The sequence below is a fragment of the Rhinolophus sinicus genome, chromosome 5 (genome assembly GCF_057876585.1).
Source record: "Rhinolophus sinicus isolate RSI-liver-muscle chromosome 5, RSI-T2T, whole genome shotgun sequence".
Lineage (NCBI taxonomy): Eukaryota > Metazoa > Chordata > Mammalia > Chiroptera > Rhinolophidae > Rhinolophus > Rhinolophus sinicus.
The window spans coordinates 82,902,674-82,930,223 of record NC_142505.1 but is presented as its reverse complement, the minus strand read 5'-3'; the positions used below and the strand labels follow the sequence as shown (position 1 = coordinate 82,930,223).

The following is a 27,550-nucleotide window of genomic DNA, read 5'->3' as shown; positions in this document are numbered from 1 at the left end:
TGAGTGTTGTCTATAACAATGATGGTTTAAGATATAGTTTAAATCATCCTATTTAATTAGTGATATAATAGTGAATTATGAAATAACATTTATACTCTCAGACTGTATGACATAAATCATATTTGTATAAGAGACCATCTGACTCTCTTGACCAATACCTAAGATTCAAGTTCTTTAAAATTGTTATTTACTAATAAATTCTGACTAGCACCATCAAAGAATTATGTCACAAATGTCCAAACAAATCAGATTTGAAAATATTTATGACTGGAATCTCTTGCTTAGTCATACACATTTGGAATTTTGAAATAAATAATTCTACAATAACTGCTGAAATGTAAATGCCACAATATTGATTTAGAAAAACATGTATTACACTTAGCTAATTTAATATCAACTCAATCAGTCTTTATGAAGACTGACAATTTCAGATTATAAAAGAGGTTTTCATTCATTTTAAGATATCATTTCAATTGTTTATTTTACATGCACATACCAAATTTAGATGCACAAGTGACCAATTTATTATTTATCAGATCATAGAATCTTCTAGCTCAGGACAGCTCATCAACTTATATTATTCCCTGTACTCTATTAATTCCAGGGCTATCAACTTACTTTTGAAGAGTACCAATAATAGAATCTCCTTAGCAATCTATTTTCTGATAGGACAACTTAGATATCTCAAAACTGCTTTTTTTTCCTACTCATCAAGCCATAGTTTCATTCATACCTTTGGGCCACGATGAATTAGACTAATTATTCTTTCAAATGACAACCCTCCTTTCCTTAAATATTTTAATAGAGTCCCTACATGACAGAGCCTCATTTTATCTGGGCTAAACATGCTAATTATTTAATTTCTTATTTGAATAGTATTAATCCTTCATTCTCCCATTCATTAGTCACTCCTCTATTTTTAGAGATATATCCTGTAAGTGGACACGAATGAGCATATTTTAAAATTCATTTTCATTTTTAAATACTATTAAGCACACAGATTGCAAAAGACATTGTAGTAGGCATAGAGCATCAGGTGCTTACATTTACTTGTTAGCAATCCAATAATTGTAATAATGTCAACAAATACTTGTTCATTATACTGCTTTACTGTTTGAAAAAACTTTTATACAATTATTTTGTTACATTTTATTTCCCCAGAATTTGTATGAGATAGATCACACAAGTTTTTTTAATTTAAATTTTAATTTGAGGACTATAGATGTTGGGACTGGTCCGAGAGGAATAACAGATATTTTCAGATATATTATTTAGGTCTTCAAACACCAAAGATCAGGTCTTCCCAATTATTTTTATCTTTCATAAAAATAATTTTTGATTCCTAAGTAGTAAAGGGGCAATATCTCTCACAGATCTCTATCATTTTAGAAAACACTTCCTATTAATTAAAAGTGGGGGAAAAAAACCAAGATATCGATCTTCTTTAACAGAGGCTGCAATTCATTTTTCTTATATTACAAAAAGAATCTCAGAAATATCACATAATAGGGAAAAAAATACCTAAGAAATGAGATGTATGCAACCATAGGCACAAAGAGCTTGCCAAGAGAAAAGAAAAACAAAAATCTAGAGTATACATTATTAAAATTTTTGTGTCTGTGTGAAATTTGAGAAAACTAAGATTTAATAGAGTTCTATTGACATAAAAGAAAGACCTCAAAATTATATGATTCACCGCAAAACACTAAGTAAAAACTGATTAAAGAAAAATTTTAAATTTCCTGTTCAAATAAAACCAATAAAAGCAATAACCTCACCTGAGCAAGGGAGTCTTCCTCTTTACAAAAACCTGAATCTTCCTGAATCAGAAGAGGCTCGCTTTTCTCACAGCTCTCCTGGCTGATGAGCGTGTCCGCATAGTTGGGCTGCGGGAAGATCAGGTGACTCTTCCCAGAGTCCGCGGTGAGGGAAACCTCGTGGGAATAGGTCTGCAGGAAAGCCCTCACCCCCTCCACGCCCACAAAGTGAGAGGCTGGCACGCCCGCCAATCCTCCTCCAGGAGCCTGGAGCTGTTGTGACGTATGCCAGCGCCGCAGTCTGAGCGCCAGCAGCACGATGACAAAGGCTAGGAAGACGCAGGAAACAGCGGCCAAGGCCACCACCAGGTTCAGTGTGAGGCTGGAGTCGTCATGGTTGGCAGAGGGCTCAAGATTTCCCAAGTTGGCCAGGACATCTGGAATGCTGTCTGCTACTGCTAGGGTAAGCGTGATGGTGGCAGAGAGAGGAGGCTGGCCATGGTCCTGGACCGCCACCACCAGGCTCTGCCTGAGCGCGTCTCTGTCCAGCAGGGCCCGCACAGTGCGCACCTCGCCCGTGTGCAGCCCCACGGAGAACAGCCCTGGCTCGCTGGCCTTGAGCAGGCGGTAGGACAGCCAGGCATTCTGGCCCGAGTCTCTGTCCACTGCCACCACCTTAGTCACCAGATAGCCGGGCTCTGCGGATCGGGGTGCCAGCTCCACGCCTGTGGAACCATCGGTGGGGATGGTGGGGTACAGGATCTCTGGTGCATTGTCATTCTGATCCAGCACAAATATGCTCAGCGACACATTGTTGCTGAGTGGTGGGTCCCCACTGTCACGCGCAGTCACTCTCAATTGCAGGTCACGGAACTGCTCATAGTCAAAGGAGTGCAATGCATATAGGACGCCGGTGTCAGAGTTGATGGAGACATAAGAGGATAGAGGTGCACCCTGGATGGTGTCTTCAGCCAGAGAGTAGGTGATCCGGGCATTTTCGTAGCTATCAGGGTCTTGTGCAGTCACAGAGAAGATGGAGGCACCTCGGGGGTTATTCTCAGGGACATAGACAGAGTAGGAGGAGTGGGGAAAGGCAGGTGGGTTGTCGTTGGTGTCTGCGACATGTAGAGAAATGAGCGTTTCTGTAGACAGAGGCGGCACTCCTTTGTCTGTGGCTGTCACAGTGATGTTGTACAGAGATACCTGTTCTCGATCCAGAACTGTATTGGTCACTAATCGATAATAATTGTCTACTGATTTTTCCAGTTGAAACGGCAGACTTCTTGAGATGGAACAAGTTACCAGGCCATTCAGTCCAGAGTCTCGATCATATACTTGAAAAAGAGCGATCACTGTTCCTGGAGGTGTACTTTCAGCAATTGACCTGCTTCCAGATGTAACTATTACTTCTGGTACATTATCATTCACATCCAAGATAGTTATTAAGACTTTTGCTCTGTCTTGTAGACCTGGCCGATCCCGGGCTTCAACATCCAGCTCATAACAGCTGGAGTCTTCATAGTCTAGATTTGCAGAAGTTGATATTTCTCCAGTCAAAACATTCAAGCAGAAAATCTTTGAGATCTTTTCTGTTATCCTCACAAAGGAATATGTCACTTCCGCGTGGACTCCTTCATCCTTGTCGGTGGCACTTACTGACAATACTGGCGTCCCTACTGGCAGATTTTCAGGAACACTGACACGGTACACAGGTTGAGTAAACACCGGAGCATTGTCATTCACATCTAAGACAGTTACCAGAATTCGCGCCATGCCTGAACGGACAGGGTCACCACCATCCATGGCAGTAAGAACTAGGTGGTGAATGGCCTCTCCCTCCCTGTCCAGAGCGTGCTCCAGCACCAGCTCCGGGTATTTGTGCCCATCGGTTTCAGTTGGCACGTCATCCACTGAGAAGTAACTATTCCCGCTGAGTTTGAAGCCCTGAAGAGAGTTCATTCCCACATCCGGGTCATAGACCTCCATAAGTGGAAAACGAGAGGATGGGGCTGCGTTTTCGAGAATTTTCACTTCCAATTCTTCCCTTAAGAATCGGGGTGTATTGTCATTAATATCCACGATTTCCACTTCTATGGGATAAAGATTCAATTTATCCTCAACGAGGATGTTAAAACTCACCAGACACCGCGCGCTCTGAGCGCAGAGCTCCTCCCGGTCTATCCTGCCCGCGGTGACCAAGCTGCCACCTCCCGGGTTCACAGCAAAAAGCTGCGCGCTCCCTCTGGAGACGATGCGGACTCCCCGCTCCGCCAGCTCCCGGGGCTCCAGCCCCAGATCCTTGGAGATGTTGCCCACGAAGGAGCCTTTGTCCAGCTCCTCAGGAATGGAGTAACAGATTGGCCCAGGCTGGGCTCCCCGCAGAGTCCCCAGCAGCATGAGCAGGACTAACCCGCTGTGATGCCGGCGCCTTTGCAGAGCTGCCATTATTGGCTCCTTAGGGACTTCCCTGGGATTTTGAGTAAGGGGAGCAGGTTCGTGTCACTCTTGGGCTTCTCAGAATTAGAGGTCACGGTCCATAAAAATGCAGAGATCCGATGCAAAACGTTTTAGGTCAGAATTTTCGTGAAACTGCAGAGCTTTTGTGTCTGATCTGCTTTGTGCTTAGAGGATGTTAACTCGAGTTCTCATTGCTTTCCTTACCCGGGTTAGTGAACAGCGACGCTTAGAGTCCTAACTTAATACTGCATCGTATTTTTGTGAAACCATCATACATAGGATCTTATTTCTTCTAATTCTGCATAAATGACACCCATAAAATTTCTGTCCTTAAGAATGAGAAGCATTTGAAAAAAATAAAAGAGCCTATTTTGAATAATTTCATATGTTCCCTGGAATTCACCACTCATTTTTTGTGGTAATATCTCTTAGGGCCTTGGAGAATAAATAATATTACACTGTTCTGTAAATCTTTAATTATCACATTCCACCATCATTTATATTTGTCCCATTTTCAATAAGGGCACAAACAACCACAAACATATTTGGAACCAACTCATTTAGTGCCAGTCAAGTGTTGTCATTTTTAGGTGTTATCTATTTTTATTAACGTATAGATTAAGAACTGCCCTACTTTAGCCAATATTTGTGTATAATTTTTTAAAACATGCAAAGGAAGTATAAACATATGAACTACAATAAAATATTATATATTATATATTATGTATTATATATAAACCATAGTTTAGGATTGACTGCATTGAAGCTAAATCACTTAATTGCCCAGAATTATGTGTAGATATTATGTCTCACAATAAGAGTGTGAAGTACTAATGCATTAGACATGTTTCAGGATATACTACTTTAGGATAAACAAAAATTTCAAGATCATCACAAGGTGACATTTTATGAAAGAATAGTTGCAACACAGATAAGCGAACAAAGAATTTCTAACACCCCCTATTGTATAAAACACAATAAAATCAAGACATATTTAGCCTGTGTTTTTTTTTACCGCTAAGATAATTAATTGAAACCTAATTATACTTATGGGAGGAAAGGGTTTTGAAGTAACTCACCTGTTGCAAGTCAAGTGAATCAGAAGTCATTTTGGGGTTGTCACTGCTGGCACTTTCAAACCAAGAGGGTTCATTACATAGAAGATCTTGCGCTGGAGCATGAGCAGGGGCTACGTTGAGCAATTTAAACTCAGTCTTTGAGGAATGTGAGGCAGCGCACAAATTATACGAATAAGGCAAAGTCCCTTCGCAGTAGCTGGGGAGAACCCCGGGTCCAGTCTTGGAGCAGACACCACCAGGCTGAAAGCAACTCCATGAGCTACTGCTGGAGGAGCGTCGCAGGCTCAGGGCCACCGCCAGAATCACCGCGAGGAGGAAAAGAACCGAGATCAAGGCCAAGGCCACAACCAGGTAAAACTGCAGCTCAGCCTGGGGGTCAGAGGGCGCGGGCCGGTCACTGAGGTCTGGCAGTACCTCTTGTAAGCTGTCAGCGAAGACCAGGAGCAGCGTGGCGGTGGCCGAGAGGGGCGGCTGTCCCCCATCGCGCACAGCGACCAATAGGCGCTGGCGGGCCGCGTCCCTGTCGCCCAAAGCACGCGCCGTGCGCACCTCGCCCGTGCGCAGCCCCAGGCTGAACAGTCCGGGCTCGCTGGCCTGCAGCACGTGGTAGGACAGCCAGGCGTTGTGTCCCGAGTCCGCGTCCACCGCCACCACCTTGGTGACCAGGTAGCCGGGCTGCGCGGCGCGCGGCACCGTGTCGAAGAGCGCCGAGCCGTCGGGCCCCAGCGCGGGGTACAGCACCCTTGGCGCGTTGTCGTTGCGGTCGCCCACCAACACGCGCACGCTCACGTTGGCGCTGAGCGCGGGCGAGCCCTGGTCGCGGGCCTGCAGCGTCAGCTCGAAGGCGCGCAGCTGCTCGTGGTCGAAGGCGCGCTGCGCGAACACCACCCCGCTCTGCGCGCTCACGGACACGTAGGACGACAGCGCCCGCGGCTCCAGGTCGCTGGCCACGATGGAGTAGGAGACGTGGCCGTTGGGTCCCAGGTCGGGGTCGGAGGCGCTGACTTGCGCTATGGAGGCACCAGGCGGGTTGTTTTCTGCTACGTGGACCACGTAGGCTGACTGTTGGAAAACCGGGGCGTTGTCGTTGACATCAGCGACCTTCAAGATGACACTTCTGCTGGAGGAAAGAGGAGGCCTGCCCCTGTCAGTGGCTGTGATGGTGATATTGTATTCCGGACTCTGCTCTCTATCTAAGGCTCCATCTGTCACCAACTTGTATGTATTTTTTCTATCTTGAACTATTTTAAATGGGAACTTTCCATTTAGTTGGCATAGGATTTCCCCGTTAAATTCAGAATCTAGATCATGTGTTTTGATCAGGGCAACAACAGTCCCCAGCTGAGCATCTTCTTGTACATATTTAGATTCAGAATCTAGGGTTATCTCGGGTGCATTGTCGTTTTCATCCAAAATATCTATTTGTATTTTACAATGTGCGGTGTGACGTCCACCATCCTTTGCTTCTACCCCAATTGTGTAGCTCTCTCTCTCTTCAAAATCCAGTCCTCCGCCAATGGTGACTTCCCCTGTTTTACTGTCCAGCTTGAACAGTTGTCTCACTGCCTTATCAGTGTTGATGAAAGCGTAGGTGATCTCCGCGTTGATACCCTCATCCAAGTCAGTGGCCATCACTCTTAGCACAGAGGAGCCCACTTGCAGGTTCTCCTGAACACTGACCCTGTATACGTCCTGCGTGAACACTGGGGGGTTATCATTTTCATCTGCCACAACCACCCTGATCTGGGTAGTGCAGCTTCTGGCAGGCTCACCACCATCCACCGCGGTGAGGACTAGGTGGTGGTAGGACTGCTCTTCCCTATCCAGGGGAGCCTTCACTACCAGTTCTGCATACCTGCTGCCATCTAGGTTCTCCTTCTGGATCAAAGAGAAGTGCGGGTCTGGGCTGAGGTAGTACTGCTGCAGGGAATTTATCCCTACATCTGAGTCTTGTGCAGATTCCAGGGCAAAGGTGGCTCCAGTAAGGGCCAATTCACTGATTTCCAGTTCAGTGATATTTCGGCTAAAGGTCGGTGGGTTGTCATTGACATCCTGAATCACCACAGTTACATGAAAAAAGTTCAAAGGCTTTTCAGCGACCATTTCGAATTCCAGAACACACGTCGACTTCTTGCCACATATCTGCTCTCTGTCTATACGGTCGCTCACAAGTAAGTCCCCGTTCTCGGTGCTTACTGTAAAGAATTTCTTCTCGGCACTAACCCGCAGGTTCCGAGTAGGCAAATCTTGCACAGCAAGCCCCAGATCCTTGGCGAGGTTCCCCACCCGTGAGCCCCTGGCCAGCTCCTCCGGAATAGTGTAGCGGATGGACTCCGAGAGCGCCGGGCAGAACAAAGACAGAAAGAGGAGAAAAGACATTCGCCTCCGCCCCTCCCGGCCCTGAAGTCCCCAGCGGTTTCCCATCCCGCTTTCAGCGCCTTTGTCTTACTGATTCCGAAGAGCTGCGTTCTCTAAATGATCCCAAGAATTCTGAGCAGGAGCGACTCCTTGATTTGTCTTGGCTGGCAGATTCTCTGATGTATATCTTTGCGGCAGCGAGATGGAGAGGGAGCGCACATTACTCCTGATTCCGGGGTTTGATGGGGATTCCTTTGCGTAGGAAGGACCTGACACTACGCTCAGTACTAGCCGACAGCGGCACCCTGCGTCTGGGCTGCAGAACTGCAGTGGTGGTTACTAAATCAGCTCCAAACACAGACAGAGCTGCCTAGAAGACAATTCCACTGTGTCCTGATACAGATACTCATTCTTCCCATTTGATGAGGATTTTCACATTTTAAATATTTACTATATCTTCAGTCTGGCTGTCATTTCTTTGAACTTGAACTTTATCCACCCAAATCAAGTGGTTTTTACTCGTCAAAGAGCAGAGGTACCTTGCTGACGATATTTATTGGCATCACGGTGTTTTAGTTTCCATTTTCATAAAATGGCCCTAGTAACATCTTCCCTGCTTACCTTAGTACAATTGAGGACCAAATAAGATAACACAGAAAATAATATAAATGACAGACAGCGTTGGTGGTGGCAGAAGGTGTAATAAGTAAATTATTGAAATATCAGCTTGATATGTGTTGTTATTCTACTCTATTTTCTTTTTTCTAACTTATAAAAGTTATAAATCTCATAGCTTTCAGTTTTACCCTATGTTTCACTTTTCTCTATCTTGTCTTTATCCACTTCTCCCCAAATTAATTGATAGGTAGCAAGGACATTGGTTGTCCTTATAAAATAGAAGTACGGTAAGAAGCAGGATATTTACTTTTTCTTAGTTTCCAATTGTCTACTTTTAATTAAATGACTATAAATTTAAAAATTATTCCATTAATTTTATCTTTCCACACTACATTACCATTGTCTTTAATTGTATTGTTTCTTCTCAAATAGCTTAACACTGCTGAGTTATTTGGATTATGGGGGTGAAGTATGAGTCCTTATAATTGTATATTCCAAAGAAAGCAATCTGTGTTTCCCACTTTTCCTTGGTCCCCAGCTTACTGACCATCTCAACCCTTTGTTATTGACTCTTCCCTTGGCAATAAGCATGCCAAATTCCATGTTTCAGATAGATGTCTTACAGTTCTAATTTCATTTCTAAACTAGAAATATCCATAAATAAATTATTTTAATCTACATAATATATCATTCTAAAAATTTACAGGTGTGTAGCAATGTTGAATTCAAAGTGGAATAGCATTAGATCTTATTGTATCCAGGATTCTAGACAAAAACTCATTGGCACCTCTATTTTATACAGACATAAAAAAACTACTGACTCAAGACTGTTCCAAAACATGACTGAGCAAATGAACACTTCTATTAGTACAGGGAAGTTACCTTTTCAAAACACATATGAAACTAAATATTTCAAAACACATACTCTTTTCAAATATTTAAAAGAGTATACAGTATCTACAATATATACACTCAGAGTATATGGATTAATCATTTTATTATGTGAAGTCTAGTGAAGTTTATAGAGGTTTAAAGGTACTTTTCCATTGCATGAAAAAGTTAACTCAGGACACATACCCAAACCTATAACCCTTTTAAAAAATAAATAATAATGGAAAAGTGAGTTTTCATGTAGGAGTGAATGACATCAGTATCTATCATACAGATTCTCTTCTTACTCTTTAGATACATTCATTATTCAGAGGGATTGCACATTTTCCATTAAGGTCAGAATTGTCCATATATAAACATAATTGGATCCCCTTCAAATCAACGCTTAAAAATGCTTAGAAATAAAAACCAAATGTCCCTTTGTTCATTCCCAAATGTGTCAATAAACCATTCCTGCAGTCAAGTAATGTAGCCTACTATCCCATTAATAATATTTTGTTGCCATTTCCCCCATTTATTCATACTTTGCAGCTGATGTTCAAGTTGTTGAAAGTACAAAATTTGAAAGATTGAAAAATCTTTTTAAAAGCTTCTGAAAATCATCTTCCATAAATCAGATGCCAAAAGTAAATAGGGTAATTCTTCTATTACACAACACATACTTATGAAATTTGAGACCCATAGACCACATTTCATTGTAAAAAAATCTATTAAGATAAGCACATCTCTGAGAAATGAGTTTTAAAATTTGAAACCATTTTAAAGTTAAATAGTTTTTCCAAACACAAATCTTAGATTCTTGCAATAAAGCAGAATTGTATGCAAACATTCAGGTAGATATTGATTCTAAAAAGTGAAGGGGTTATCTGTAACCAGAAGATGACAGGGGTATGACATATTTGAATTTAATGAATGGCAGTATCTAAATCGTTGGAGATTTTAAACTGTATCACAGAATAAAGTACAATTCTAAGGCTCCTCATTGATTTCTTCCCTCAACAGATACACATGTCCAATAATTTCATGGTGTAACCCAAACTTTCAAGATTTCAGAATGCTACACACATTATCATCACTATAAATTTAACCTGTTTTTCTAATATTTATCATGCAGAAGTTTTCTGTATTCTTCCACTCATTTATGCAAATGCTGTAAATTATTTCTTTAAGCAAATAGCCATATGCCAAAATGGCAATATTACACAATATCCTTGTAAAATATGTTCGCTATTGGTGTTTAGACGAATATTCAAAAGAGGATATTACATTTAACAATTTGGACTAATCAAATAACTCATTTATTAAGATAACAATTCTAAGTATAAGAAAGTTTTTGGGTAAAGTGATTATGTTTAACCACTTTCTTTTAAGGTACTTGTTTCATTTAAGTCTGTGGATATCAGTTAGATTTTCTAAAATATATGTGTATTGAAAAAATAGATATTAAACCCAAAATATAATTTGAAAATAAATGAAGAAAGCATCAATTATTAAATTAAGCTAATATCTAAATAGAGCAAATAATGACTCACTATTATATAATTAACTGATTTTGAATGTGGAAGAAAAATAATTGAAGAAACAAAGAAGAAAATGCTCCAAGCATCCCTACTGAAAATGAAAACTCACCTGAACAGCTTCTAGTTCTTCTTCGTTTGCATTTATCTTCTCAGATACCAGAAGAGGCTCGCTTTTCTCACAGCTCTCCTGGCTGATGAGCGTGTCCGCATAGTTGGGTTGTGGAAAGATCAGGTGACTCTTCCCTGAGTCCGCGGTGAGGGAGATCTCATGGGAATAGGTCTGCAGGAAAGCCCTCACTCCGTCCACTCCTACTAAGTGAGAGGGGGGCACACTTGTCAATCTGCCTTCGGAAGCCTGGAGCAGACGTGACATGTGCCAGCGCCTCAGTCTGAGCGCCAACAGCACGATGACAAAGGCTAGGAAGACACAGGAGACAGCAGCCACTGCCACCACCAGGTACAAAGTCAGGTCCGAATCATTAGGATTGGCGGCGGGTTCAAGGTTGCCCAGGTCAGCCAGGACGTCTGGGATGCTGTCAGCCACGGCAACGGTGAGCGTGACTGTGGCCGAGAGAGGGGGCTGTCCGTGGTCCTGGACCGCCACCACCAGGCTCTGCTTGAGCGCGTCTCTGTCCAGCAGGGCCCGCGCAGTGCGCACCTCGCCCGTGTGCAGCCCCACGGAGAACAGCCCTGGCTCGCTGGCCTTGAGTAGGCGGTAGGACAGCCAGGCGTTCTGGCCCGAGTCTCTGTCCACTGCCACCACCTTAGTCACCAGATAGCCTGGCTCTGCGGAGCGGGGTGCCAGCTCCACACCTGTGGAACCATCGGTGGGGAGTGAGGGGTACAGGATTTCAGGATTATTGTCATTCCGGTCCAACACGAACAGGTTCAGTGACACATTACTGCTAAGTGGAGGGTCTCCGCTGTCACTGGCTGTCACCCACAGCTGCAGGCCCGTAACCTGCTCATAGTCAAAAGAGCCCAGTGCATATAGGACACCGGTATCAGAGTTTATGGAGACATAAGAGGAGAGAGGCATTCCCTGAAATGTGTCCTTGGCCAGAGAATAAGTGACCTGGGCATTGTTGCCACTGTCGGGGTCGTGGGCAGTCACAGAGAAGATTGAGATGCCTCTGGGATTGTTTTCTGGGATGTAGGTGGAGTACGAGGCGTGAGGGAAGATGGGAGGATTGTCATTGATGTCCGCCACTTTCAGGGAGATGTGGTTTTCTGTAGACAGGGGTGGCTTTCCATGGTCAGTGACAGTTATTGTGATGTTATACTCTGAGATCTCTTCTCTGTCCAGGGTTCTCGTTGTCAATAAGTGATAGTAATTATCAACTGACTTTTCCAATTTAAATGGCAAGTTCCTGGGGATAGAACATGCAATCTCGCCATTCTCTCCCGAATCACCATCATGTACGCTAAACAGAGCAATTACAGTTCCAGGAAGACAGTCTTCAGAGATGGAACTGGCAAGAGAGGTGAGGATCATTTCTGGGACATTGTCATTCACGTCCTGTACTGTGACCACCACTTTAGCACTGGCAAGAAGAGCACCTCCATCCTGAGCTACCACTTCCATGAGGTAGAGTCTGGATTCCTCATAATCCAGTGATTGCACAGTTGAGATTTCACCCAGGTTTGGATCAAGTTGGAAAGTCTCTGAAATTTTGTCGTCTTCATTGCGAAAAACGTAAGTCAATTTTCCATTGATTCCCTCATCTGGGTCCGTGGCGGTTAGTGTGAGCAGCCGAGCGCCCACAGGAATGTTCTCCGGAACACTCACTCTGTACTCCGATCGAGTGAACTGGGGTGCATTATCGTTCGCGTCAAGGACCACCACGCGGACGTGCGTAGTACTAGAAAGTATGGGGTCTCCACCATCTAAAGCTGTGAGGAGGAGGTCGTGAACAGACACTTTCTCGCGGTCCAAGGGCTGTTCCAGTACCAGCTCTGGGTATTTTTGCCCATCACTTCCACTTTTCTCATCCAGGGAGAAGTGCACATTGGAGCTGAGCTGGTAACTCTGGAGGGAGTTCACACCCACATCCGCATCTCGAGCGAAGGGAAGCACTAAGCGCGTCCCCGCAGCCGCATTTTCATTAACTTTTACTTTTACTTCCTCATCCCGGAAACGCGGAAAGTTGTCATTAATATCGATTATTTCTACTTCTACTCCATAAATTTTCATTTTGTTCTCAACCAAAATGTTAAAACTCACCAGACACCGCTCGCTCTGGGCGCAGAGCTCCTCCCGGTCTATCCTGCTCGCGGTGACCAAGCTGCCACTTCCAGTGCTCAGAGCGAAAAGCTGCGTCCTACCTCTGGAGACGATGCGGACTCCGCGCTCCGCCAGCTCCCGGGGCTCCAGCCCGAGATCCTTGGCGATGTTGCCCACGAAGGAGCCTTTGTCCAGCTCCTCCGGCACCGAGTAGCGGATCTGTCCGGCCCTGGCTCCCCACTTTGTCCCCAGAAAAAGGAAAAGCAGGAGCATTTCTCTGCAGCCCCAACCCCTCTGAGGAGCCGCCATTGCCTTCTCTCCCACCAGTTTTCTCTTCGTCCTGGTTCCAACCTGCTGTTGCCTTATTTCTTTAAAGCCATTTTTGTGTTGGAAATGGGAGAGGGGCTGTGAGTGCAAGGCTTTTCCCAGGAGCTTGGCTGGTCTGCGCGTATTCAGTGCCGAAGGAGCAGAATCAGATCGCATCAGCGGAAGCTTCTTTCCCACTTTGGTGAACAGCGACGCTCAGAGTCCTAACCAGTTACTACACCAATTCTGTTTTTATTTCATAAATGTTTAATTATATTTGATTTCTAATAATTTTGCTGTATCTTTCATCTATTATCTCATGAGATTGTTTATATTTAATTAATATTTAATTCTGAAAGAGCAAAAGACTTCCACAAACCCCTAAGATCAATACAATTATTAGATTCTTTTTACTTCTTTAGAAAAGTTTTATTTAATGTTCCATTAAGCCCATGTCCTTTTATTTACCTCTTACCTATATTGAGTCCATTAAATTAGGACATTGTAATTCTTACTTTTGTAGGTTTTAAGATTTCATCTTTGTATTAGGATATATTTATAAAACATGCCCATTTGTACATCAAATGCCAAGGAAACAAGCCTTCTTCAATGCACCTTTGCAAAAGTCCTACTGACTCATGCAAATTGTATCAACTGCATATGCAGAAACAAATTAAGGGGCCATTTTGTTACTAGTGAGGTCTTTGAGAAAGTTTCTGTTTTTCACACTAGGAATATAGCAGCTACACTATATCAGACTGAGAGTTTGAGTTGGATTAACTTTGCATTCTTTATATTTTCCTATTACCATGTCTAAATTGGAGTTAGATGTTCTATAGTGGCAGACTCTTGGGGGGAAATCCATATAGTTACTGTGGAGGAAAGGGCTTTAATTCATCACCCATGCAGAAAATATGTCTATAACTTAAAAGCAAGCAGGCAGCAAATAGACATTCTATGTTGAGATATATTTAATGTTATCATTTTTATGTGTTAGCAGATAAAGAAAAAATTCATGACTGAAAAGATGAACATTTCAGAGAGTCCATCAAGTGAGAGTACTTAATGACACCTTCATAGGACAATGAAGAAAATGAAGATATTCTATATCTATAATTAGAAAATTCAAAAAATGCAGTTTTAAGTATACAATGTGAGTATAGATTGCAAAATTTTTCTTAATGTAGTTTTCACAAGAGCAATTTATCCCTATGCATGAGAGGTTTCTCCTATTTATTAAACACACTCTTTTTTCTTTTTCATTTTTTTTAAGGAGGGTGCAGCTCACAGTGGCCCATGCTGGGATTGAAATGACAACCGTAGTGTTATCAGCACCACACTTTAACCAACTGAGCTAACCGGCCACCCCTTAAACACACTCTTAATAGACCTCAAACTTTGCCCACTCTTTTAAAATAGATCTGAAATTCCAAGACACTTAGCTTGTAAAGACATTTAGATTGCTGATATTCAAGTCAATCCTACCCATGCTTCGCTGTTGATAAGCTATGACGTTGAGTAAAATTTTTCCTTTCTTTGAGTCCCAGTTTCCCAAAACTAGTAAGATGGGGAGCTCTCTTTACTCTGAAGTACTAGTCTCAGAGGAAGTAGAACTAAAATTTGAGTAATAAAACTGAGCAATGTGAAAGAAATAGCTTAAGATGCCAATAGTAATTAAGAGAAGTATCTCATGTAGTAAAGACTTGTAATTATGAACAAATAAATCTCACACATTAGACAGCCATGTAAAAAGTTTGGTTAGCTAAGACTAAGATAATGAGGGCAGAAAATTGCCTAAATTCAACCCACGTTCAATGAAATATGAAATGAAGTCTCCTATCCCAGTTAGGGGATTTGTTAATAAACATTGGAACCCAAAGTGAAAATAAGTTAATTAAATTAAAGCTCACCTTTACAATAGTATCTGAGGCAAATGGGCCCTCAGCATCTCCATGACTTGTACTTGGTACCCAAGAGGCATCTTCGCAGAGAAGATCCCGAGGGGGAGCCACTTCTGGGGTCACGTTGAGAAAATTAAACTCCGTTTTAGCTGATTGTGACGCAACGCACAGATTGTAGGAATAGGGTAATGTTCCCTCACAGTAATTGGGGAGAACGCCAGGTCCAGACTTGGAACTGAGACCAGGCTGAAAGCAGCCCCAGGCCGCGGGGCTGGAGGAGCGTCGCAGGCGCAGGGCCACCGCCAGAATCACCGCGAGGAGGAAGAGCACGGAGATCAAGGCCAAGGCCACAACCAGGTAAAACTGCAGCTCAGCCTGGGGGTCAGGGGGCGCGGGCCGGTCACTGAGGTCTGGCAGAACCTCTTGTAGGCTGTCAGCGAAGACCAGGAGCAGCGTGGCGGTGGCCGAGAGGGGCGGCTGTCCCCCATCGCGCACAGCGACCAGCAGGCGCTGGCGGGCCGCGTCCCTGTCGCCCAAAGCACGCGCCGTGCGCACCTCGCCCGTGCGCAGCCCCAGGCTGAACAGTCCGGGCTCGCTGGCCTGCAGCACGTGGTAGGACAGCCAGGCGTTGTGTCCCGAGTCCGCGTCCACCGCCACCACCTTGGTGACCAGGTAGCCTGGCTGCGCGGCGCGCGGCACCGTGTCGAAGAGCGCCGAGCCGTCGGGCCCCAGCGCGGGGTACAGCACCCTTGGCGCGTTGTCGTTGCGGTCGCCCACCAACACGCGCACGCTCACGTTGGCGCTGAGCGCGGGCGAGCCCTGGTCGCGGGCCTGCAGCGTCAGCTCGAAGGCGCGCAGCTGCTCGTGGTCGAAGGCGCGCTGTGCGAACACCACCCCGCTCTGCGCGCTCACGGACACGTAGGACGACAGCGCCCGCGGCTCCAGGTCGCTGGCCACGATGGAGTAGGAGACGTGGCCGTTGGGTCCCAGGTCGGGGTCGGAGGCGCTGACCTGCGCTATGGAGGCACCGGGTGGATTGTTTTCTGCTACGTGGACCAAGTAGGCTGACTGTTGGAAAACCGGAGCGTTGTCGTTGACGTCGGTGATGTGCAGGGTGATGGTGGTGCTGGAGGAGAGGGGCGGCTTGCCCCTGTCGGTGGCCATTATAGTGACGTTGTATTCCGGGATCTCCTCCCGGTCCAGAGCCCTGTCTGTCACTATCTTGTAATAGTTCTTCGAGTAAGATTTCAATAAAAAATCTGTCTCTCCCAATATGCGGCAGTAAACATCTCCATTTTCTCCAGAGTCTCTATCTCTTGTTTTCATCAAGGCGATCACTGTTCCTGGTGGTGAATCCTCCGGGAGGGGAGTAAACACTGAGGTCACAATCACTTCTGGTGCACAATCGTTCTCATCGAGAATTTCGACTTGGATATTGCAGTGGGATGCTAAATCTCCAGGATCTTTTGCTTCTATACCGAGAGTGTAACTACTAGCAACTTCAAAATCAAAATCATTCTTTGTAGTGATTTCTCCTGTTCTTTTATCTAAGTTAAAAAATTGTTCCGCGTGTTCATCCACATTATGAAAGGAGTAGGTGACCTCCGCGTTCATACCCTCGTCCTGGTCGGTGGCTGTCACTCGAAGCACGGAGAACCCCCGCGGCACGCCCTCCCGCAGGCTGACCCTATAGACGTCCTGGCTGAACACCGGGGGATTATCATTGGCATCGGTGACTTGGATTTGGATTTGGGTGGTGCCACTTTGGGGTGGCTCCCCACCGTCCACAGCTGTTAAGACCAGTTGATGGTAATTCTGCTCTTCTCTGTCCAGAGAATGTTTCAGAATCAACTCAGGATATTTACGTCCATCTGGAGCCTGTTTCTCTGCGAGATCAAAGTACTCATTGTCATTAAGGTGGTATCTTTGCAGTGAATTAGGACCAGCATCCAAGTCCAAGGCCGGGTCTAGTGGAAATGTTCTACCTGGTTTCATGGATTCTCCAATTTTTAAATCAATCTTTCTCTGTTTGAATAATGGGACGTTGTCATTTATATCTTGCACTGTTACTGCTACATGGAAAATACTGAGCGGGTTTTCAGCGATAGTATCGAAGTCCAGAATACACAGAGGCTTCTTCCCGCAAATCTGCTCTCGGTCTATCCTGTCGCTCACAAGTAAGTCCCCGCTCTCAGGGTTTACAGTGAAATATTCCTTCTCCGCGCTAACCCGCAGCTTCCGGGCTCGCACGTCCCGGACACTGAGCCCCAGATCCTTGGCGAGGTTCCCTACCACCGAGTTCTTGGCCAGCTCCTCAGGAACTGAGTAGCGGATTTGGTCCGGGAGAGCCCCGCGGAACAAAGACAGCAGAAAGGGCAACAATACCTGCCGCCACCGTAGCTGGCCGCTCCTCTCTGCGCTGCGCCGCATCCTGTTTCCCTCCGCGGCTGCTCTGCTCCTTGGCTGGGAGGAGGAATAAGCCCTCCGTGGATGGCAAAGTCCGGGGTAGGGGCACTTTTCCGGCTTTTATTTTCTGTACCCGGATCTGTACTGGCCTCCACAGTGTGGTTGCTTTGAGCAGGAAGTTCATCTAAGAGGCTCTCAAATGCGTCTGATACCTTCTCGCTCTTCTTTGGACCTACAGCGACGCCCAGAGGTTTTCCCGTGCAATTGCTCCAATGTCTTAGAAATGTTTTGCAAAGAACTATTTTTTCTCTTTTGGATTTACAGAGAGTATTTATTTGTTTTTAAATAGGTATGCATTCATACAGTTCCAAATTCAAAAGGTATATAGGGCATATTCTATGTACCTTTTCTCTTCTATTCTCTGCTTTCAATAATACATTTCTCCCAGGAGAAATGAGTATTCCATTTTTTGGTGTCTCATTCCGATGATATATTTTGTATAGTATAGCAGATTTTTAAAATATATGTTCTCCCCTGCTTTTATACACATATGGAAGTATACAATATGCTGCCTTCTGCATCTTCCTTTTTTCACTCATTATAGCTTGAAGATCATTTCATATCAGTACATATCAGTACATAAAGAGGTTTCCCATTTATTTCTTATAGCTATGTAGTAGCCCATCATATTTATTGAACCAGAAATAATATTTTAGAAAAGAAACCCAATGCCTATTTAAACAAAAATATATTTTTCATGTGCTGTTAGGTTATAAATTATTAATTGCTACTGTCCTAGGCTTTTAAAATATATATCACTCTGATTCTGGAATGTATTCTTTTTATAAAAAACTTTTCTTTATTTTAAGTGTGTTTTTCCAGGACCCATCAGCTCCAAGTCAAGTAGTTGTTTCAATCTAGTCGTGGAGGGCGCAGCTCACAGTGGCCCATGTGGGGATCAAACCTGCAACCTTGTTGTTAAGAGCACCATGCTCTGACCAACTGAGCTGACCTGCCACCCCTGGAATGTATTCTTAATGCCAGCATCCAAATATGTTTGACACAGTTTCAGGCCAACTGATATTTCCAAATTATATTTTAAAGCTTCAGTATTTTAAATAATCTTTCCTACGATCTGTCTCTCAATATTCATTTGTGTTTCCTTTTCCTTCTCCCATGCCAGCTGGTTGCATCATACCTCATTCTTATTTACTCTATGTATTGCGCCACAATTTCCCATGAAGACAAAAGCACCTAGAAATGAAAACTCTCCTTCTTAAGTTGAATTGAGGCATAGTTCTCAATAGTGATGCCATAAAAGGTTATTTAGAAATTATTAAAATTACTCCTACAACCTAATTAAATATGAGTGAAATAAAATGGGCAATATTTTTGGTAATCACAGAAGTGCACAAAAGAAATCACACAGTCACTGCTGGTGCATCTCACAAAACGCAACAACAATATATTTAAAATATACTACTCCAATTGTGATACTATCCCTGTTAAAGTTAAATCTAAATGCTAAATATTTCCCCAGTTTTTATAAACTACCATTGTTTAACTATAATGGAAAATACTCTTTCAAGTAAAGAAAAGTAAACTTCAAGCAAAGTATGTTGAGGTGGAAAGACAGGAAATTTTAAAACATTCAGTCCAGATTCAACGATAGCATGGCAAGACAGAGTGCTTGCAAATGAATTTACACTATTGCCTTCTACTTCATCGTTCTAATCTATACTTTCAATAAGACCCAAAGGAAAATGGCATTTAAAGAAGTGAGATGGTTAGAGGTATAAAATTAAGAAATTGTTGCTGAAACTTATAGCTGGATGAAAACTACACAGGAAAAGTAAAAAAAAAAAAACAACCACATAACTTTTAGGTGTAGTGAACATTATTGAAGGGTCACCGCCCCCCCCAAGCAATAGAATACTAAAAACAAGTGCCTTTATGTGATATATATAGTACAATGCGTATCTTATATAATTGGAGACATTTACACAGCTCTCTGATTATGTTTCAGTGGGGCAAGATTGACTCACCTGGTGAAGATTGGGGTCTCCTTTTGTTTCAAGTAAATCCTGAGTTACCAGAAGAGGCTCGCTTTTCTCACAGCTCCCCTGGCTGATGAGCGTGTCCGCGTAGTTGGGCTGCGGGAAGATCAGGTGACTCTTCCCAGAGTCCGCGGTGAGGGAGACCTCGTGGGAATAGGTCTGCAGGAAAGCCTGCACCCCGTCCATGCCCACGAAGTTCGAGGCGGGCACGCCTACCAATCGGCCTCCTGAAGCCTGGAGCAGACGTGACATGTGCCAGCGCCTCAGTCTGAGCGCCAGCAGCACAATGACAAAGGCTAGGAAGACACAGGAGACAGCAGCCACTGCCACCACCAAGTAGAGAGTGAGGCCCGAATCTTCAGGGTTAGCTGCGGTTTTGAAGCTTCCCAGGTCGGCCAGGACGTCTGGGATGCTGTCGGCCACAGCCACGGTGAGCGTGACAGTGGCTGAGAGAGGGGGCTGGCCGTGGTCCTGGACCGCCACCACCAGGCTCTGCTTGAGCGCGTCTCTGTCCAGCAGCGCCCGCGCAGTGCGCACCTCACCCGTGTGCAGCCCCACGGAGAAGAGCCCTGGCTCACTGGCCTTGAGCAGGCGGTAGGACAGCCAGGCGTTCTGGCCCGAGTCTCTGTCCACTGCCACCACCTTAGTCACCAGATAGCCTGGCTCTGCAGAGCGGGGTGCCAGTTCCACTCCCGTGGAATCATCAGTGGGGAGAGCAGGGTAGAGGATCTCTGGTGCATTGTCATTTTGATCCAGAACAAACAGGCTCAGAGACACGTTGCTGCTGAGTGGAGGGTCCCCACTGTCACTGGCTGTCACCAGTAGTTGCAAGTCTCTAACCTGCTCATAGTCGAAGGAGCGCAGTGCATACAGGACACCGGTATCAGAGTTGATAGAGATGTAGGAGGAGAGAGGCTCCCCCTGGAGTGTGTCTTCAGCCAGGGAATAAGTGACTCTGGCATTCTCGATGCTGTCAGGGTCCTGGGCATTCAGGGATAAAATGGAGGCTCCTCTGGGGTTGTTTTCAGGAATGTAGGCGGAGTAAGAAGCGTGAGGGAAGGTAGGTGGGTTGTCATTGATGTCTGCCACCTGCAGTGAGATGTGAGTGTCTGTGGACAGTGGTGGAGTTCCGTGGTCAGTGGCAGTTACCGTGATGTTATACTCTGAGACTTCTTCCCGATCCAGAGTTTTGTGTGTTAACAACCGATAATAGTTTCCGTAGGTCTTTTCAAGTGTGAATGGCAGATTATTTGGAATGGAACATGTGACAAGGCCATTCTCTCCTGAATCACTGTCATGCACATTGAAAAGTGCAATTACTGTGCCTGGGGAAGAAGTTTCTTGGATAGAGCTGGTGAGAGATGTAACCATGACTTCTGGAGCATTGTCATTTACATCCAGAACTGTCACGAGTACCTTACTTCTGGCTCGGAGACCAGGACCATCGTGAGCTTCTACGTCTATATCATAGAATCCAGAGTCCTCGTAATCTAGCTCCCCCAAGATTGTTATGTCCCCAGTCACAGAATTCAACTGGAACAGCTGGGATATTTTCTCTCTCACTTTCCGGAAAGCGTATGTCACTTCTCCATTGGCGCCTTCATCCGGATCCGTGGCTTTTATGGTGAGGAGCCGGGAGCCCACCGGCAGGTTCTCGCGAACACTCACGTGGTACTCGGGCTGAGTGAACAGGGGGGCATTGTCGTTGGTATCCACAAGTGTTACATGAATCCTGGTAGTGCCCGAGTGAACCACGTCGCCTCCATCGAAGGCGGTAAGAACCAGGTGGTGAACCGCCTCTTCCTCGCGGTCCAGGGCGCGCTCCAGCACCAGCTCCGGGTACTTTATCCCATCGGCTCCACTTTGCACGTCCAGGGAGAAGTGAACATTTGAGCTGAGCTGGTAACCCTGCAGGGAGTTTACCCCTACATCCGGATCAAAAGCTTCTGGAAGAGGGAATCTTGTCCCAGGATTTTCATTTTCAGCAACTTTTATTTCCCTTTGTTCTGTCCCAAAGTTGGGCGCATTATCATTAACATCGATTATTTCCACTTCTACTCCAAAAATCTTCACTTTGTCCTCTAGGAGAATCTCCAGGCTTACTACACACTTTGGAGATCTGTCGCAGAGCTCCTCCCGGTCTATCCTGCCCGCGGTAACCAAGCTGCCGCTTTGCCGGTTCAGAGCAAAGAGCTGCATCTTACCTCTGGAGACGATGCGGACTCCACGCTCCGCCAGCTCCCGGGGCTCTAGCCCCAAGTCCTTGGCGATGTTGCCCACGAAGGAGCCTTTCTCCAGCTCCTCAGGCACCGAGTAGCTTATCTGTTCGGCCCTGATTTTCCACAGAGCCCCCAGGAGAAGGCAGATCCGGACCAGCCCGCTGCATCCTGGGCGATAAAGCTGAGACGCCATCACAGCCCCGCCGCGGAGTAGCTTGCGTTTGGGTTTTCCCTCGGAGGAGGCCTGAGGAGCCCCAGAATCTTTGCGGTCCAAGATAAAGTGCTTTCAGGGTTGCACGTTGGAGCTCTGGGTGGTACAGTTTGGAGCTTCCGTAAAGCTCCAGGGCCAGTGCTTTGTGATGCGGAAATTTTGTGGCTTTGATTAAATTCCTGATTATCTTTTTTCCCCCGATTGGTGAACAGCGACACTCAGAGTCCTAACCTGTTACTGCAATCTATTCTTGGTAAAGCATCACTTGTATACACCATTTCTTTTCTGTATCCTATTTCTCCCCAAAGAATAAAAATCAAATTCCTGTTGTTTTATTTGCAATGAAAATACAGGAACAATCCTAAACTTCCTGTACAATAAGCCTTGTAAAGTAATCAATTTTTAGAGAAAATTTGTTTTTTTGCTCAGATTTTTTCTACCTCTTTTAAGTTTTTGCATTGTTTATTCTCATTGTCCATTTTATTTACAATGTATTATGTGACACAATTATACCTCCCAGGAACAAGGATGGACTCGGAGAATGGAAAAATAGATAGAAAAGCCAGTGTCTGGGGAGTTGAAAATCTTGTCCCAACCTGTGCAGAAACAGGTTTCCTCACATGAGTTGACCTTTTAGAACCTGGGGAAACTTTTTAATTCTCTTGCAAGAAAATTTCTATTGTTCAAGAGCTAGTCTTACCCCTGTGCCATGGGATTGGCAAATAAGGTAATAGGTTTGAGAAGAGAATGTTCTCATTAACTATCTATACAGAAGATTCTAGGCCACAAGCTATTATTGTCTGTGATTATCATGTTCACAGCATGTTCTCAAACTTTTGAACAGCACCTTTCACAGAGTATGCATTCAAATAGGTTTTCAGTGTTTAACGAGTGAGTCACTAATGCAACTGCAAAGCCTAAAACAATGGGTAAATAACTGTGACCTTAAATATAAATGATAAAGATAAGAAGACAGAGAAGTTAGAATGAAGTACTATAAAGAGCAGACAATATTTTAGTGATCCCTTTTTTTCATGTGAGGACACATCTAGAAAGTACTATTTTACCATTATTTCTAAGTTTACCTTAGCTTTGATTTTCAAAATAACCAGTAAAAGGAAGCATTTTGGTAGTTGTGTATATGTTACCATTGCATGTTTCATATTTTTCTTATTTAAAAAAACTTAGCGTGGTTTACTAATCTGAGAAAACTTAAGCTAAAGCAGCAAGTAACCAGTTCCTTAGATGATTCCTCACATAATAATTAACTTCTAGGAGTTACTTCTAAATTTTAAACAGATACAAAAGTCCAATGAGTATTCTGCTTTTTAAAATCTTCAGACTTTTAGAGTAGATTAAAGGTATTTTTCACAATCCTCAAAGGACCCACAGATTGCTGGGGCTTGGGAGGAAAAATGCAATATTTTGAAACACTTTGACTCACTTCTCTCAAACCTATACTTTAAAAAGAAAACCAGAAGAGGCTTTATATACAAAAATGTTCTTAAGTCCCTCATTACAAAGTCAAATGGGTATAAAAATAAATTATTAAAGAATGGTTAAGAAATTGTTTTTTGAATGAGATTATGAAGTGGGCATAAAATTGACCCAAAGTTAGTGATTCAAATGTAAAATCTGAAGACTTTGCTACATATGATAAGGCCAAGAAGTGCTAAAAGACTTAATTACTGGAAAGCTACATTAAAAATACACATCGCAGCAAAAGATAACTAGACTGTATTTGAGGAGATGAACATAAACTTTAACCTAGGCAGAAAGAACTGCCAGTACATTTATAAGGAGTAAAGCTTGAAAAAAATAGTATCACACATCAATTATAAAAGGACAGTGCTATTACCAAAAGTGGTGACACCTGAGAAAAGCCCACTTTGGCAAGATTTGATGACCATACAGAAATGCCAATCGTACAGACTGAGAAGCAGTAATTAGGTAAGTACCAAGAGTACTGAGCAATCAAGGAATCCATCTCCACCCATCCAATACACTTTCTCTCCCACTACCATCACTAGAACAATCAACCACCAAAAACAATTATGCGCAAGTGAGAATAAAATACAATATATAAAATTTAAGTAGGTTTGCAGAAACTCACGTGAGAGGAAAAATCATAAGCTTTTTGGGGGTCTTCATTACTGGCACATACATCGGTAGAAGAATCTTCGCAGAGGAGATCCCGAGGGGGAGCCACTTCTGGGGTCACGTTGAGAAAATTAAACTCTGTCTTAGCTGATTGTGACGCAACGCACAGATTGTAGGAATAGGGTAATGTTCCCTCACAGTAATTGGGGAGAACGCCAGGTCCAGACTTGGAACTGAGACCAGGCTGAAAGCAGCCCCAGGCCGCGGGGCTGGAGGAGCGTCGCAGGCGCAGGGCCACCGCCAGAATCACCGCGAGGAGGAAGAGCACCGAGATCAAGGCCAAGGCCACAACCAGGTAAAACTGCAGCTCAGCCTGGGGGTCAGGGGACGCGGGCCGGTCACTGAGGTCTGGCAGTACCTCTTGTAGGCTGTCAGCGAAGACCAGGAGCAGCGTGGCGGTGGCCGAGAGGGGCGGCTGTCCCCCATCGCGCACAGCGACCAGCAGGCGCTGGCGGGCCGCGTCCCTGTCGCCCAAAGAACGCGCCGTGCGCACCTCGCCCGTGCGCAGCCCCAGGCTGAACAGTCCGGGCTCGCTGGCCTGCAGCACGTGGTAGGACAGCCAGGCGTTGTGTCCCGAGTCCGCGTCCACCGCCACCACCTTGGTGACCAGGTAGCCTGGCTGCGCGGCGCGCGGCACCGTGTCGAAGAGCGCTGAGCCGTCGGGCCCCAGCGCGGGGTACAGCACCCTTGGTGCGTTGTCGTTGCGGTCGCCCACCAACACGCGCACGCTCACGTTGGCGCTGAGCGCGGGCGAGCCCTGGTCGCGGGCCTGCAGCGTCAGCTCGAAGGCGCGCAGCTGCTCGTGGTCGAAGGCGCGCTGTGCGAACACCACCCCGCTCTGTGCGCTCACGGACACGTAGGACGACAGCGCCCGCGGCTCCAGGTCGCTGGCCACGATGGAGTAGGAGACGTGGCCGTTGGGTCCCAGGTCGGGGTCGGAGGCGCTGACTTGGGTGATGGAGGCCCCCGGTGGGTTGTTTTCAGCCACTTGGACCACGTAGGTGGCCTGGTGGAAAACCGGAGCGTTGTCATTGATGTCACCGATGTGTAGGGTGAGGCTTGTAGTAGAGGATAGGGATGGCTTGCCTTTGTCGGTGGCTGTGATAGTGACATTATACTCTGCCATCTGCTCCCGGTCTAGAGCACTGTCAACCGTTAGCTTGTAATAATTCTTGGAGGTGGATTCTAATTTGAAAGGAACTTCTTCCTGAATGTAGCAAGTAACCAGACCATTTTGCCCAGAATCCTGGTCTCGCACTTTAATGAGGGCTATTACAGTTCCAAGGTCCGTGTCCTCAGGAATCTGGTTAGAAAAAGACATGAAAGTCACCTCTGGGGCATTGTCATTCTCATCGACAATATCAATCTGAACACTGCAGTGAGCCGTGTGTACGCCGCCATCCTTGGCTTCTACAGCCAATATATATCTGTTCGTCTCTTCAAAGTCCAATGTCCCACTGGTTGTGATGTCACCAGTATTTGGATTGAGCTTGAAGAGGAGGCTGGTGCTTCCCGGGGCCTTGAGGAAGGCATAGGTGAGCTCTGCATTAACGCCTTCGTCCTGGTCCGTGGCCTTCACCTGCAGCACGGAGGTTCCCCGGGGCACGTTTTCTTGGAGTCTCACTCTGTACGTGTCCTGGCTGAACACCGGAGCGTGATCGTTGGCATCGGTGACCTGGATCCGGACATTGGTGGTGCCACTTAGAGGAGGGTCCCCGCCATCCATGGCAGTCAGGATTAAGCGGTGGGAGCTCTGCTGTTCTCTGTCCAGAGGTTTTTCCAGAAGTAATTCTGGGTATTTACTTCCGTCGGGACTTTCCCTTGTTGACAGAGAGAAGTGTTCATTGGGGTTGATGGTGTACATCTTCAGTGAGTTTCTTCCTACATCTGCATCTTGCGCAGAATCCAGAGGGAATTTTGCCCCTGGTGAGGCTGACTCACAGATTTCTAGGTCAATGTCTTTTGTAATGAAACGTGGTGCATTGTCGTTAATATCTTGGATTGCAACGACCACATGGAACACAGTCATGGGGTTTTCAGCGACCACTTCAAATTCCAGTGCACATTCAGATTTCCTCCCGCATATCTTCTCCCTATCTATTCTACCGCTCACTAACAAATCCCCACTCTCCGCACTCACGTTGAAAAAATCCTCTGCACTAACCCGCAGTTTTCGAGCTGGCAACTCCTGGACACTGAGCTTCAAATCCTTGGCGAGGTTCCCCACCCTCGAGCCCCTGGCCAGCTCCTCCGGAATCACGTACTGGATGTGCTGGGAGATGGCCCCCCATAACAAAGACAGCAGGAAGAGAAACAGTACCTGACTTTTCATCGCTTCAGCTTTTCTGGAGCTCCTTTGCATTTCTTAACCCCCCTGGGAAGCTTCTTTTCAAGATGTCTCTGGGATGGCACCCTGGACTTTTGTGACTTGAGGGTAGGACTTGTTAAGAGCTTGAGGCTGCACAAGAACCGCGACCGCGTTCGGCTGTGCGCAGGACAAAGCTGGAAAGCACTTTGCCGGAAGCTCCTGCAGAATTGAGAACCCTTTTCTTCCCTTTGGTCAACAGCGGCGCCCCGAGGTTGTCTGGGAAAACTGCATATAGCTCGGCTTTTTATCCTCAAAGTGTAAACTCTTGAATCCACGCACTTTGTCTTTTTATTTGTTGGAAAGAACTAAAATATTCAAGTTTTCCCTTTAAATGTGACATTTTCTAGTTTTTTGTCATCTCATAAGCATTGCCATCATTTTGTATTCTTTTCTTATTAAAATATTTCATAAGGCATACAACCATTTTTTTCAGTTGGGGGGGGCAAAAAATCTTTAATTATTTCACTGTATTAAAATTGGCATAACTAGCAGGAATGTAACCAAATGAGTTACTGGCTTTTAACCTACATTTTAGTGGACTATGATCCTTACATTTTTGTAAATCTGTAACTACCCATATTTAGTATTTTAACTCTCTTCATATGTACTTCATCATTTCAGTAATACTTTTCAAAGATACGGTCTTTGCAAAAAAGAGTGAGTCAAGGCCCTAGACTTATTTTATGTTCATCTTTTTAAAACATAATCTTCCCAATAAGTACAGCAAAGTCTGATATTTTGTTAAAGGGACCAATTTAGTATTTGGGCACACATACATACTTTTATAAAGTTGAATCTCATGTAAACCGTATTCATTTGTATGAAACCAATGCTTCTTTATTATATTGTTTACACAATACTCCATAATGCCAATTCTCAGCTCCAGCCAATTTATACCATTAATAAGTGAAATGGGTATGACTTGATCACTGGTAAATCTTGGCAAGGCATTGAGAATCCTTAGACACTCCATTCTGGAACTTACTAGTAGTTTTTAACTGGTCTTGGGTAACTAAAA

General features: G+C 45.0%; 1 protein-coding gene across 9 annotated transcripts in view; it reads right to left on the bottom strand.

Annotated features, from left to right (window-relative positions):
* LOC109451094 (protocadherin gamma-C4) overlaps nucleotides 1-27,550 on the bottom strand; it is a 149,525-nt gene that overhangs the window by 98,484 nt on the left and 23,491 nt on the right. Inside the window, exon 1 of one of the 9 annotated variants that reach the window (XM_074313682.2) lies at nucleotides 24,118-26,665. The exons of 2 other annotated variants lie outside the window; for them this stretch is intronic. In XM_074313682.2, the coding sequence (XP_074169783.2) occupies nucleotides 24,118-26,526 (2,409 nt within the window). In that variant the 5' untranslated portion in view covers nucleotides 26,527-26,665. Of the gene's footprint in view, nucleotides 1-1,778; nucleotides 4,501-5,293; nucleotides 7,896-10,789; nucleotides 13,362-15,120; nucleotides 17,699-19,562; nucleotides 22,166-24,117; nucleotides 26,666-27,550 lie in introns of those variants that run through there. 6 more of the 9 variants (XM_074313684.2, XM_074313679.2, XM_088798674.1 and 3 more) reach the window with 6 other exon arrangements.